This window comes from Volvox carteri (genome assembly GCF_000143455.1).
Source record: "Volvox carteri f. nagariensis unplaced genomic scaffold VOLCAscaffold_49, whole genome shotgun sequence".
Lineage (NCBI taxonomy): Eukaryota > Viridiplantae > Chlorophyta > Chlorophyceae > Chlamydomonadales > Volvocaceae > Volvox > Volvox carteri.
In genome coordinates, this window is record NW_003307592.1 from 919,371 (window position 1) to 932,658 (window position 13,288).

Consider the following 13,288-nt stretch of genomic DNA (forward strand, 5'->3'; position numbering starts at 1 on the left):
GCAACAGCAAACACTCGTTGCTGTCGCTGAGGCGGCTACTTAGAGAAATTTGAACGAACAAAGCAAGAGCTGCTGCAGTTGCTTCTGGCTGGCTGTGGGAAGGATGCACAGAGCTTGACACCAGTATGCCAGGACACCAGAGGCTATCTGGTGTCCTGGACGGCGCATCGCGACCAACATCCCAATCGTGACCACGACGAACGGTTCGTGATATCTGCAAACCTAAAGGTATCTCCCACAAGAAACTCAATCTTGGCTGGTATTCGATGCAACAACATCTTTAGGCTATGCATCGTGATCGAGCAAATCTGAAATAGAGGTCGTAAGGATAGCTGTGGCAGTAAGGTGACGGCTACCCTGTACTCATTTTGCGCTCTGGGCGACGCCGTCATGTCCCAACACCACGACTGTTCTCGGACGACTGACGCTGCTAAGGCTTTGGGATCCCGGGGGCGCTACGGGGCTTCTCTGGCTTAGGGGAGGCGAGTCGCATAGGGCTGCAACCGAATGTCTCGACGAGGTGTGTCTGGAGATCTTGCGATGGTGCCTGATGTCTGTCCGACGCGGTGTAAACGGGGCGGTTGGTGGCTAGCACTATGCCACCAAGAGATGAGGTGAAGCAGGTGAACGAAATGTTGAAAAACGGGTATAGCGCCAGGAAGCTTTTTGACTATTGCCTGGAAACGCAGCCACGTCCGCGGGATGGTCTTGCTTCGCGTTGATGAAGAGCGAGCTGTTCAGCAGACCCAGAAGCCCACAGACCGTTTAATAACCGTTTGTGTAACTATACAGAACACCAAGACTTTACCCATGTACCCATGCACCGAGGTGTGAGTGTCCAAATCCTGCACGCTGTCTCTGCCCCCATAAATAAAACAAACACGTGTTTAATACATACACGTGCAAACCGACAAAAGGGAGATGAGCCGCATCAACGATCTGCGATGTATATATGCTCATACGTACTCTCGCCCTCATTCGCCCTCAATTGTTTCGACGGCTGTGAGACCCTTCTCCGCCATGTTATCACCGGAATCTACACGCAAGCAGGAGCACTGCCCTGCCCCATGAACCGACGAATCGCTTGGCGAGGTGGCTGACTGACATAGCTAGGTCATGCTTGCGGGCCGCTCTTATGCGCGACCGGTCCCAGGTATCCGTTCCGAAGCTCGTACACTGCTGTACCTGGACCCAGACTCAGGCAAACACTCTAACCGCTATAGGGAGCGTCCTAGCCGGACAGCAGCTTTTGCGCCGCAACGACGTTGGTTAATGATGCGTGGTTGGGTTTCGGCAGCCGAGCTGGGTCGTCGACCCCACCTGCTGGAGGGCTCACAAGCCGGGCTGGTGGGTGTAAAGAGCAGCTATACCTAGAGGCCGGGTGCTGGAAGAGCCACAGCAAGCTGCCGCCGGAGCTGCCCAACAGACAAAGCTAAATTTGAAGTCGCAGCTGAAAGTTCGCGTACAGAGCTCAAACTTCCCGCAGGTAGCCGAAGAAACGCCATAGATCGTGCAGTGTCCCCCCAACCGCTTCCCATCTCCAGCATCTCAAGTCCCAGAGGGAAAAAAGCTAACCAGGGTACCACAATGCACAGCATGATATGGTCGTCACTCGTCAGAGGGGGCTCCTGTGTGCAGGAGAGTAAAAGCGAAGTTCCGATCTGGTTAGGACGGGCGGTCTCCGGCAAGGAAGATAGGAATTGGGATAGACGATAGAGGCTTCCGTTGGTAGAAGAGGTTCGTTGTTCAGGTTAGCCAGGAGAGCCAGGTCAAGACTGCCAAGCAGGGGATATGCGAAATAACAAATACTTGGTGCTTAATCTTATGCATTCAGACCAATCGGTCTATGCTTGGGCACAACCTCCTGCCAAGTGCCGTACATGAAGGGAGAAATGAGGCTGCATTCTTAGCTGACAACTACAAAATTGCCTATAACCTTCCATTGGATGTATCGGCGAAGAAATTGACTGTCTAAAATTACTCCCTGCTATACTTGGCTGCGCCATTTGGTTTGTTACCGCATTAGGGGTGCGATCAGCCCAATTTCCGCCATCATTGTTTGCACGTTTAACCTGCGTCGGAATCATCGAATTTCTCCCTGATATGCTCAGGGGATAACACGGGCCGGGACTTGGACCGGTATCCTCACCGGCGCACCAGATGGCTGGTGACCAAGGACACAAACCAGGGGAGGATACCACGGAGGCAGCCCCAAAACAGGCGACGGAGGCAGCTGAGCCCACTAACGTCACCAGCGGGTTGACGGCCGCACACGCGCAAAATGGGCGAGATTCGGGCCTGCCGCAGGTGAACGGTATTACCGATGACGTCCAGGTAGATCACCCATATCCTGGCAGTGTTGGGAGCGTTGACGCCGTCCTTCATTCGGGAACCATCGGCAGCGGCGCGCCTGTTGGTGTGGCAGACCCGCTCCCCGGCCCAGCAGCCCTGTCTGCGCAAGAAAATTGCGCGAAACCGCTCTTGCCGAACTCCAAACTGGCTCTGGGCCCTGCAGCAGCGCGAGCCACTGACGCAACGCGAAAGGCTGCAAGCAGCTATCCCGCCACTCAAGTGCAGCCTCAATCTGCGGCCCCATCCGCGCCTATCGGCGCCTCCGCCAAACCAGGTCCAGCGGCGACGACAGCGACAGCAGCGCAGTCAGCCCCGGGACTCTCTGTGCCGCTCGCCCGCGCCCGCGGCGCCAGCAAGAAACCGCCTGCCGCTGCTCATCGCAGCCGTAGCCGCAGCCACAGCGCACTCGGTACGGATGGCGGAGATAATGCCGACAGCTCCGGCAGCGACTACACGCTGGACGCCGGGTACCAAGACGATAGCAGTGATCAGGATTACTTGGAAGATGATGACGACGAGGACTACGAGGACGCTGGCAGCCGCCGTCGCCGGGGGCAAGCAGCAACCACAGGGGCTGTGAAGCGGTCCGCCGCCACTGCCGCTGCCGCAGGCACAGCAGGGACCTCTCGCCGCGGTGGTGGCGGCGCCGCAGCCGCCACCGCAACGACAGCATCCCCAGCGGCCCCAGAACGCAAGAAGCCAAAGTGGGCCCAGCCGCTGGTACGACCGGAGAATGACAGGGTACGGAGCCTTCGATCAAGCCAGCCGCCGCCGGCGCCTAAGCCGTCGCCGCCGCCACCAGCGGCCGGCGGCAGCAAATCGAAATCAAAGTCAAAGTTGAGCCGTCGCAGCGGTGACGACGGGTCGAAACCCAGGTCAAAGTCGTCAGGTCGCGGCGAGGGGCAAACGACGCCGCCGAGGGCCGACGGTGGTGACGGCGGCGGCGGGGAAGAGGGCGAGGAGGAAGCTCGGGGCCGCAGCCGCTCTCGGGGGCCGTCCAGTACACGGGAGGACGGCGCGGGATCTGGATCCGAAAGCGGATCTGGATCTGACGTAGATTCTGATTCCGACTCGGAGTCCGGATCTGGATCTGACTCTGACGTCGACGATCCTTCGAGCTTTGTCCGCGACGTGGCAGAGGACGCGGCGCGGAGCGCGACGGCGGAGGTGTCGGCGATGTGGGAGGTACGGCAGCGGTTATTTGGTGGGCGGGGGATGCTTCCGTACAGAGTGGAGGGATATCTGTTGAAGGGTGCGGCGGTTTGAACCGCTGGATGGGGGCGGGGTCTGAGTGGGATGGAGATCCCCTCTGTATCCCCTCTGGCGGGAGAGAGAGGGTCTGGGCTGTAAGCTACATTAATAACCGCATCCTGGTATTTCGCCGGGTGTGTTTCCCCAGGGGGTGTTTACCCCCCAAACTCCGACATTGCGTATATACCCCGCCGCGGTGGCGCATCTTCGCTTCTACCGTCTTGGCTCGATGTGACACGCTGCTTCTTCGTAACGCAATTTCTTCTGTCCTCTTTCATGGTGCTGTGCGTGCTCTCTGTCCGCGTTGTGTTGTGTCGTATCATATTGCAGTTTGCGGCGGTTCTGGAGTTTCTCTCCATCTTCCGGGGCGTGCTTTGTGGCCAGGGGCCCGATGCAGTTACTGGCGGTGAGGCCGCATCCGTCGCCGCAGCTGCCGTACTGTCTTCCGTACTGGTAGATGGGGCATGGTCGGCTGATCTGCTAGTCGACGAGCTGGTTCACTCTGTGGGCGCCCCGGGCAGCTTGCTGAGCCGCTTACACCTGGGGCTGCTGCAGGTGCTGCCTATGTGTGTGTGGGGAGGGGGGGGAAGGGGAGGGGGGACGCTGAAGTAAAGAAGGGAGCGGGGGGGATGGGAGGGAAGGGAATGTAAAGCGGACCACTGACGATTGAAGCAGATACCAGAGATAGACGGATACTCCGCCATGCTACTCCCGTACACCCCCGGCTCGCCCACATCTCGTCCATGTCCCTCGTCCATGTCTCCGGGCGCCCGCGTTCTTGTCCACGTCATCTACTCACGTGACACAGCTGGCTGGGGTTTGTTCCGTGTGTGTGTGTATGTGTGTATGTGCGTTTCCCCCGGGAAAACTCTCCCTCTTGAAATTCTCGATCCAGGGTGTTGCACGTCGCTCGTCCCGCCTGGACGAGAACACGTGGCCTGCCGTACTCAGCCACCGAATCGCAACGGAATACCGCCTGCTACATCCTGGGCGCCATCCTCGCGATTACTTCAAACCCGCACCGCCACTGCCGCCGCCACCGCAGCAGCAGCAACCACCGCAACAAGAACGACCAAAAAAACAGACAACCGACCTGCAACCGCAACAGCAGCAGCAGGCTGCGTCGTCTCCGGAGCAGCCGGAGGCGGGTAATGCCAGAGCCGGAGACGGCAGGAAGGGACCTGGCGGGAATCTCAGACCGAAGCGCGCGGCGGCAGCCGCTGGTAGCAACGGTGGTGGTGGCGGCGGCGGTGGCGCGGGGGCAGCGGCGAAGGGCGGCGGCTCCGCGTCGGGTTCGGGGGCCCTGGCGGCGGCGGCGGCGGCGGCGGCTGCTACAGGATGTGGCGATGCCCGCGGTCCGCACTGCGGCGGTGATCCGCTGTTGCCATTCTGGGCCGAGAAGGGTCATGAGTGGCGTTGCTACGCGGCGTTGCACCCGCGGAACAGGTGCGTGTGTCTGTATGTCTGTGCGTGTCCGTACATACGTATGTGTAAATGATGTTAACGTGGTGACTTCAGGGTTGCCTCCTTACTCCCTCCCCCGGCCCCCACTGGGTGCCTGACCCGGTCATTAAGAGTTGAGGGGTCTTTGAGGTGCCACCCGGGCACCATTTCGTCAAAGTATATGCATGTGCCGCCTGCCCCATGTCTGTATTTCTGTACGTCTGTACGTAAATGCGACCTTACCTCTTTTTCCGTCGGAACCCCTCTCTCTTCCACCGCCTATCACAGGGTCTTGGCGCTGAAGTTGCTGTGTGACTTGCGCTTAGAGCAGGAGGACTTGAAAGGCGTCATTGATGGGCTGCTGCTGCCCCCCAGGCCGGGGGCAGCAGCAGCAGCAGCAGCCAAGAGCGGCCGCGGCGGTGGGGTCCGGGACGTCCGGTCAGTTTTCGTGGGGTTGGGTGGGGTTGGGTGGGGACCAGCACCAGGAGTCCAGGCCACGGTGTGGGAAGGGAATTTGGGGGTTGTGTTCGTGCCTGAGCGACCGAGGAAGTGAACACGTGGGCGGGGGGCGAGGAGCTAAGGGAGGGTGTTTCGTGCGGAGCCACGTGGGTGGTTTCGGAGCGAGGCAAAGAATGTGCAACGGCAGGACAGAGGGCATCCCAGCCAGCCAAGCGGGAGCCCCCGGTGAGGTCCATACGGTGCAGTAGTAAAAGGGGATTCGTGGGGGGGGGCGGGCGGCTGGTAGCGAACATTACCCCCGGGGCTTGGATGTTCCATTCTCCTGCTCATCCCGGTACCCGGACCCCCCCACTTGCATTATGCCCTTCTTCCAACGGCAGCCGAGGGCCAGTGGGAGCCGGGGGGGGTCGCCGACGAGGCGCCGACGGGTCGCTGCCGCCCGCAGCTCTGGTTGCTGAGGACATCCGCAAGCGACCCATGGGTCATGACAGCGGCGGCGCGGCGTTCTGGGTTGTGGGGCGGCTGCCGGACCTGCAGATGCGGCTGTACCGGGAGCAGCTGCCCATATGGCCCAAGTAGGTCGGCAGCGGGGTGGGGGGGGGTGGGGGGTGAGGAGGGGGCGCGTGGGGGTAGCGGGGGTTGGCCAGGACAGGGACAGGGACAGGGACTCTTGGCAACGTGCTACCTGGGTACGAGTACGTCTGCTGATGTGTAGTGGGCTAGGTCGACAACGGCGAGAGCGTCACACAGCTGTCACACGTCGTCATGCGGACTTGATGTTGTCTTCGTCCAACCTGCTATGTAGGTATGAGCACGGGTACGAGCACGAGTACGGCTGGTGGGCCGTTGTCGGTTTCCACACTCATTCACCCACTCACCTGCCCGTCAGCCGTTGTCAGCCGTTGCTTCTAACTGTTAAATGCACAGTGACTCCTACTCACTCACCCACGCACGCACCCACTCACCCACCCACTTGTCCCATGCAGACCTAAGAAGCCCCGTGCGCCCTCCCCAACCCCGGAAGAGAGCAAGGGGGCCCGGGGGGGTGGGGGCAAGGGGGGCGCGGCCAAGGGGGCGGACGGGGGCGCATGCTCCGGCAAAAAGAAGAAAGGTGCCAAGAAGGCGACGCCGCCGTACCTTCTGTACGAGCTACCGCCGGAAGCGATTGCAGGTGCTTGTGTATGTATGTATGTTTGTTTGTTTGTATGTATCATGGGCGTATGTGGCGGTGGGAAACAACCCACGCTCGCACAGCGCTCACGCATGCACATGTGTGCAAAGGGCTTTACTATACCCCCATACTCCCCAGCCTCACCATCCCCACCGGCTCCTGTTGCTGCATGTGCTTTTTCTCTGGCCCCCCAACCCTTCTTCCCTCCCGTACACATCCCCCCCCACACACACACATACGCATCTCTCCCCGCCAATACACACCTCACCCAAGTTCCTTGAAGGGCCCTAGGTCCACAGAGACACATGAGCTCGGTGTTCTCCGATCCACCAGGACTCGTAATGGAACTTACAAGATAGATCACCCAAGTACACGCTTATGAACGCAAACAAAGCACATGTATACATACGCACACAACACACGCATATTGCAGACGTAGTCTCTCTGTCCATCTCCCCCTTTCCGTCCTTGAGCCCCTTCTCGCTGTGCGCCCGCCTCTCTGGCCATGATGACTGGTGGGGCCTTATCTTTCCGTCGTACTGGTGGGAGCCTAAATGAAGGCGCAGAGGTATTAAAAAGGGCATATCCGTTTGCGACCCACCCACAAAAACCCTGCCCTTGTTTCTTTCCCTCCCCCCTTTACCCTGCCAGGGCGGTGGGAGTTACTCGGTGTGGGGCCTGAGGGGCTTGGGGGAGCGGCGGAGGAGATGCGGCGCCGCAGCAAGAAGCAGCAGGACCGCGACCTAGCGGAAAAGGTACGTCCACATCTCCACAGAAGTGTGGGGAATGTGTGTGGGGGGGAGGGGTAATGAAAACCCAACTGAACCCCGATCCCTGCACCCCGATGTGACGGCTTCAAGTGGAGGACGGGGGCGACGGGCGGGCGGTAGTGGGGGAAAGCGGGACAGCCCTGCCACGTCGGATCCAGCCGTCCACGTTTGCTCAGTTAGCCAATACCGCCCCGACCAACCACGCGCCTTGGATCCAGATCTCAACGGAGCTGGTTTCGGTGCTGGTGGACGAGATAGAGCGAAGGGAAAGGAAACAGAAGTTAGCTGCGAAGTTGCGTTTCGCCCTGGGCTCCGAGTACTACGAAACCAGGTGAGTGTCAGGTTGGGGCGGGGGAAGGTGGTTGCGGGTGGGTCGGGTGCTTGGGAGGGAAGGTGTTGGATGGAAGCGTCGCTGACATGGAGATGCGAGAGCACAGCGAATGGGATTCGGGTCACGCCGGTCCGATGCGCCCACGTCAACAGCTTGAACTTCACATGCGTAAACGCATGTTGGTGATTGTGGTAAGGGAGAAAGATTTCTAGGGCTCCACACTGGTTCTTGAGAAGCACCGTTTGGCACCACGGTCCGCTTTTCAGATTTTAGGGTTTCGCGATTAATGCGCACCGGACGCTTCCCTCGCGTTCTGTTGCCCGGCGCCCCGCGCGCAAATCAGATCACGCCGCACGCGCAAGGAAGTGGACTACAGTACGGCCGCGTACGACAAGATGCTCCATGAGGCGCTGCGCGGCGACCGCCTGCCTGCCGTACCTAGCGCGGGCAGCAAGCGGCCACGCCGCGGTGGGTCACCGTCGTCGGGCTCTGAGCTGGCGGTTGAGGGCGTTGGGTCGGAGGATCAGGCGGAAGGGGAGGAAGAGGAGGAAGAGGGGGCCGTGGCGGCGGCCGCGGAAAAGGAGGAGCAGGAGGGGGAGGACGTCAGAGGCAGCAGCGTGCTGGAACGGTCCCAGCGGCGACCTGCGAAGCGGCAGCGGCGTAACTCCCCCTCCCCTGAGATGGGGGTCGAGCGTGCGGGGAAGGGTCCCAGCTCTGAGGCTATGGAGCAAGGGGGGGAGGAGGGGGGAGACGGCGGTGCGGATGAGGATCAACGGGGGGGAAATGGTGACGACGAGGACGGCGAGGAGGAGGAGGAGGAGGTGGAGACAGCTGGAGGGGGGGAGGGGGAACCCTTGGGGGAATGGGGGGGGCAAGCTCCCGCCGAGGACTTAGACCCCATGGAAGAAGACCACTAGAAGGTACTTACAGCGCGCGGCAGTAGCAGCGCCCTTATTGTAAGGGAAGACACTGCTGCAGGGACGTGGGTTCGCCAGCTACGTCCGGGTCCGGGGCATCTTACAAGCTGCGCAACCAAGCTGCTGTACCATACAGGTCCGTCCTAGCAGCAGGACAGGACGGGGAAAGCTCTGCAAGCGGTCCTAAATGAAATAACTTTGCCTGCGTTAGTTCAGTTATGACGTAGTTCATCTTTAGCTACGCGACTGCTACGGTAACATAAACCGCGCTTGACGGCGGTAGCATAAAGGTTCCGCTGCGGCAGGAGCGGCTGTTGTCTTTTAGGGCCACGTTGCCCCCCGAGCCGGCAGGCAGTCAGCTGGGTGGGCCCACGGGCAGTCCCGGGCCCACCTAGTGCCGTGTAACCCCTACCGGACGGTAGGGCCAAGCTGGATGGCCTCCGTCGAGGATTGGAACCGACTTGAAACCGAGCGGGGGGTGCAGAGGGTGCGAGGGAGGGAGGAAGGGACCAGTGTCATGCTGAGAACCAGTTAGGTCACATGACGGTCCTCGAGGCTAGGTGTGAGGTGCTGGAGCGAGTGGCCTTTTTAGGGGGGGGGGTGAGAGGTACGGCAAGTCTTCCGGTCAGTTTGTTGGGCCACGTGTGAAGTATGGTAGCATACCAATCATCGCAGCAGCGGTCGGTTAGTTTAGCTGTGACTCCCTTGGCCTGATGTTGGAGTTGTTGTCTGCGAGACGCGACGGCGTCTGGTGTGGCTACGCGCAACGGCCTAGTTGCGCCGGGTTGCGGAAAAGATGTGTGCCCTGAACGTGATTATGTTACTGTATTTTAATGATCCGAGCCGCGAGGACAGGTACTGGCGAAGATGGCATACGAGCAACCTTATGTCGCAGCGTGCAGGTAGGCTTTTGGAGGGTTTACCGTTGGCAGTTGATTGTCACCTCGCTGTCCGGGCTGTCGGCTTCGAAGCAGCGCAGCCCCGGAGGCTATTCCGTGCAGGGGCCTATGCAGGGAAAGAAGCCAAATGCGCGGGTTGAAGCTGAGTTGACTGACGGGCTGAAAGACGGCGACATGGTGATATGGACTTGCCAGACAGATTAACGGACAGGGCTAGACGGCACTGTAAAGCGCCTACAGGCTTCTTGAGCAGGGTGGGTGGGGGGAGCGTGGAAAAGAAGGCCCGCCAAGTCAGACGGAAACCCAAATGGATGGAAGGACCGAGCCAGAGGAAGGGGCCCCGTGCAGAAAGACGAAGATTGCACCGCGGGGACTGCAGCTGAGTGGGAACAGTACCAGCTTTGGGTGGGTCACTGCGTCCGGCTGCTCTGCCATCTCAACGGAGCGTCGGCCGGTTCGGGTTGCCGCTGACGCTGGTATCCGGAAGCGCTGCTCCCAGCCCTTTTTTTGCTTAGGGAAGGTAGTAGCAACGTCCAGCTGTAAGGCCAAGTACGTGTACGCCGTTTCGGCACAGGGAATAGGAGGTGCTGGGAGTACTTGGCCTTACAGCTGGGCGGTGCCACCACTTCCCTAAATGCGAAAAGGGCATTTTGAGTTCGTACTGTACGGTACTGCGTTCTACACGGTAGAGCGTTATCATTGTAGGCAGGCGCCCAGGGCCATGTGAATGAATTTGGACGGGGTGGATTGAGGCGGGTTGCGAATGCAATGTTTCACACCTGCCACTTAGCAGGGTAATGCCACCCTGGCTGATCTGCGCGAGGTGCTGCTCAGCCGCTGGTCCTGGCTCCCGGGGGAGGGTGCCCTCCGTTGGCTTTTCTTCACGCCTTTCACCCCTTCTCTCCGCGACGCCGTGACAATACCCCCATGTGGGCGGCGGCGTGCGCGCGAACGAAAAGCTAGCAGCCCTCAGGCCCGAGTGCGATGCCGAGGAGGCTGCCCACTTTGCCCATGTGCCGCTGGGTGGCCTGCGTCCCTTTCTTGCCTTTGTGGTCGCAACAGCAAAGTGCAATAGGAGAGGGCCGCAAGGCCCCCGATGCTCCTAGGACCTCCTGTTCTCGACGAAATTGTCCAGGCCGGGTCCGCGCGCAAAAGGCGACTTTTCTTCCTTCCTAGTCCTCCCCTTTCCGCCTTCCTAGCACGGGAAAATTAGGGCCTACAGAAACGGGTGACATTTCTGCGGACCATCGCATCGTGCGGTTTCATAACCTAAGTTACATGGGAGAAATCTGTTGAAGTTATGCAACAATGGGGGCTCCGTGCTGGTTGGGGGGTCTTCGGGCACCGCTCGGCGTGCGATAAGCGGGAGAACCTGCGCCACAGTGCACGATGCTCAACGTCGCATGGCGGCACTAGGGAACATCATGATGAGATAGCGATGTCGTCATGGCGCCTAGCTGATCTGACAGCGACTATGTGCGGTGCGCTGGCATTGCATGGGTTTCTTAATAGGCTGGTGTTCGCTGCTCTACGCACGGAAGCACACGCGGATAGCAGTGGACGGGGTCTTGAACAGCTCATCTAGCCGGGTTTAGCGTCAAGGCTGTCTGGTCGCTCAGTTTCGGAGGCGCTGACATCCTGGAATGACACCGATCAGGATGCGTAAAAGTGAAGTGTCTGCAGCTTGACCCGTTGACCCCAGGGCTCCGCTGAAACTGTGTCCAGGTATGTCTCGGTGCCTTTCAGCGCGCTGCGACATGTACAAACCCTTGTAAAGTATTGCGCGCAAGGACGTAAATCGCATCTGCAAAATCCGTCGAAGCCATCTTTAACGACGTCCTGCTATGAGTCCATGCGTAGCCAGGAAATTGAGCATGCAAAAAGAGTAGCTTAAGGAGAGAACGAGGTGCGGGGATGAGGGTATCTGGGCTAGGGACAGGGCCGCGAAGCCGCAGAGTACGTGCAACCGACCCGGAGACCACTTGCACGCGCGACGCGCTCTCCAGTCAGGTCGAGACCCCCATAGAGGTCCACACAAATCATATGAAAGAAGAACTTGGGCGTCAGAGTGTAACACAGTCATAAACGTATGCAAGGCTGAGCGATCTCCGTTTGATTCGGTTGCTGGTCTTCGCCTACTGGCAGTCTGTTCGTTCCGATGCCCGGCCGAGTACACGATGGTCATTACTGATGCAACTCGCTTGCGCGGGCGGCGCGTTTTGTGGAGCACCTCTGCGCCCCGTCGTCGGGAAAATGTCGAAAGTCGCTACGAGACCATCCTTGCTCGCATCCGCAGCAATCACCGTAGCATGCTTCATTCTTCGAACAACACACCCTTGCCCCAAAGCGTTCAAGTCCTTCTGTATGGTGAGAGCAGCGCAAGGTCAAACACAAAATTTCCGGCGGTCCCCTCCTGGAGCTCTAGATGGGCAAGCCTTCTTCTCCTCTCTCTATCAGATTCTCAAACTTTGAACTGACCAATGCAACATAACTTTGAATCTGTAAATCCTTTTCACTGCCGTGGGCGCCCTTAACTCTGACAAAGGCTTAACTTGGGCCCTGAGGAACAGCATCACTGCCCCGCCCACCGAGCCGGACTTGCTTCAGCAAACAGCCGAGCCTTGTTGAGCACCTTAAGTGGGCCTAGATTGCCTTAACATACAGTAATCCGGTCCTTCTGGACGGTTCTTCAACGCCAAGCAGCAGGAGTGCGGAGCTCTTAACCGCCTCTCCCAAGTGAGACCGCTTGACCGGGGGGCTTATTTCCTCTCTCCTCGTTGTCGCACCTGGCTGATTGATGCTTTGAGTCATCGTACGAGCCCTTTGACGCCGCGCCTGCTTGCTTTTGCCTGCCTGTGGGTGATTTGGGAGCTTGCCTTGGAGACTCGGTTGCCGATGGGGGAAGCGCTCTTCCGCACAAGCCCTTGTGGCCTTGCTTAGGCCGCTTACTTACAAGCCTTATCCTCAGTAATTTTAGGTGCACGTTGCCTGATGCGCAGCCGCACAGTTCTTGGGCCAGTCCTTCACCCCCCAAACCGACTTTTGTCCTGCGTAGCCACCCACCCAGCCCTCTGACCGACCATCTGGGAGCGTGGACTTTTGCATGAGCCCATTTAGAATCCTTTGCTGACGATGCGTCTTCGTCATGGCTGCTGTTGGCGTTGTTACGTTGTGATGCAGGTCCGTACGCGCAGCTGGCAGTCCGCTTGCGACTTTCCACATACTGTCAAGGTCATGAGTGAGGAAGCTCGTACCAACAAGAGGCGGCGAAGCGAGTCGGAGGAACCAGAGGACGAGGCTGGCGATGGTGCTGGTGCGGATGTCGTTGGCGCTGGCGCACCACCTTCAGAAGGCCTGGATGCTGGCCGTGCCTCAGAAAACGCGCAAGGGTGAGTATTTTTTGATTTTGGACGGCTGCTTTAGTCCTGTCCATGTATAATTTGAGTTGACTTTCTGGAAAGTTGCACTTTCCTTTCAATGATGTCTGTCTACATCATATTGTCAAATCTCAGTTGTAACAATTAACTAGCCGCGCTGTGATATTGTTTATAGGTCAAAGCTCGCCCGATAGTTGACCGATATCTTATGCTGCTGGTCGCTTTGGCGTGCAGGGTTGAGCCAGGCGACCAGGCTGCTGCTGCCGTTGCTGCTGCTGCTGCAGCAGCAGCAGCGGTAACTGCAGATGCTGCTGCGGC

The 13,288-nt window shown here is 59.2% G+C and overlaps 1 protein-coding gene across 1 annotated transcript; it reads left to right on the plus strand.

The window, feature by feature from the left end:
* Window positions 1–1,275: 1,275 nt before the first annotated feature.
* Window positions 1,276–12,986, plus strand: VOLCADRAFT_96139 (uncharacterized protein; the record flags this gene model as incomplete). The annotated part of the gene is made up of 12 exons (XM_002955159.1): window positions 1,276–1,347; window positions 2,161–3,537; window positions 3,934–4,158; window positions 4,649–5,049; window positions 5,335–5,484; window positions 5,886–6,080; window positions 6,311–6,389; window positions 6,532–6,676; window positions 7,328–7,431; window positions 7,665–7,777; window positions 8,121–8,598; window positions 12,774–12,986. The coding sequence occupies 12 exons, from the start codon at window positions 1,276–1,278 to the stop codon at window positions 12,984–12,986; spliced, it is 3,552 nt and encodes a 1,183-aa protein (XP_002955205.1).
* Between the last annotated feature and the right edge of the window lie 302 nt (window positions 12,987–13,288).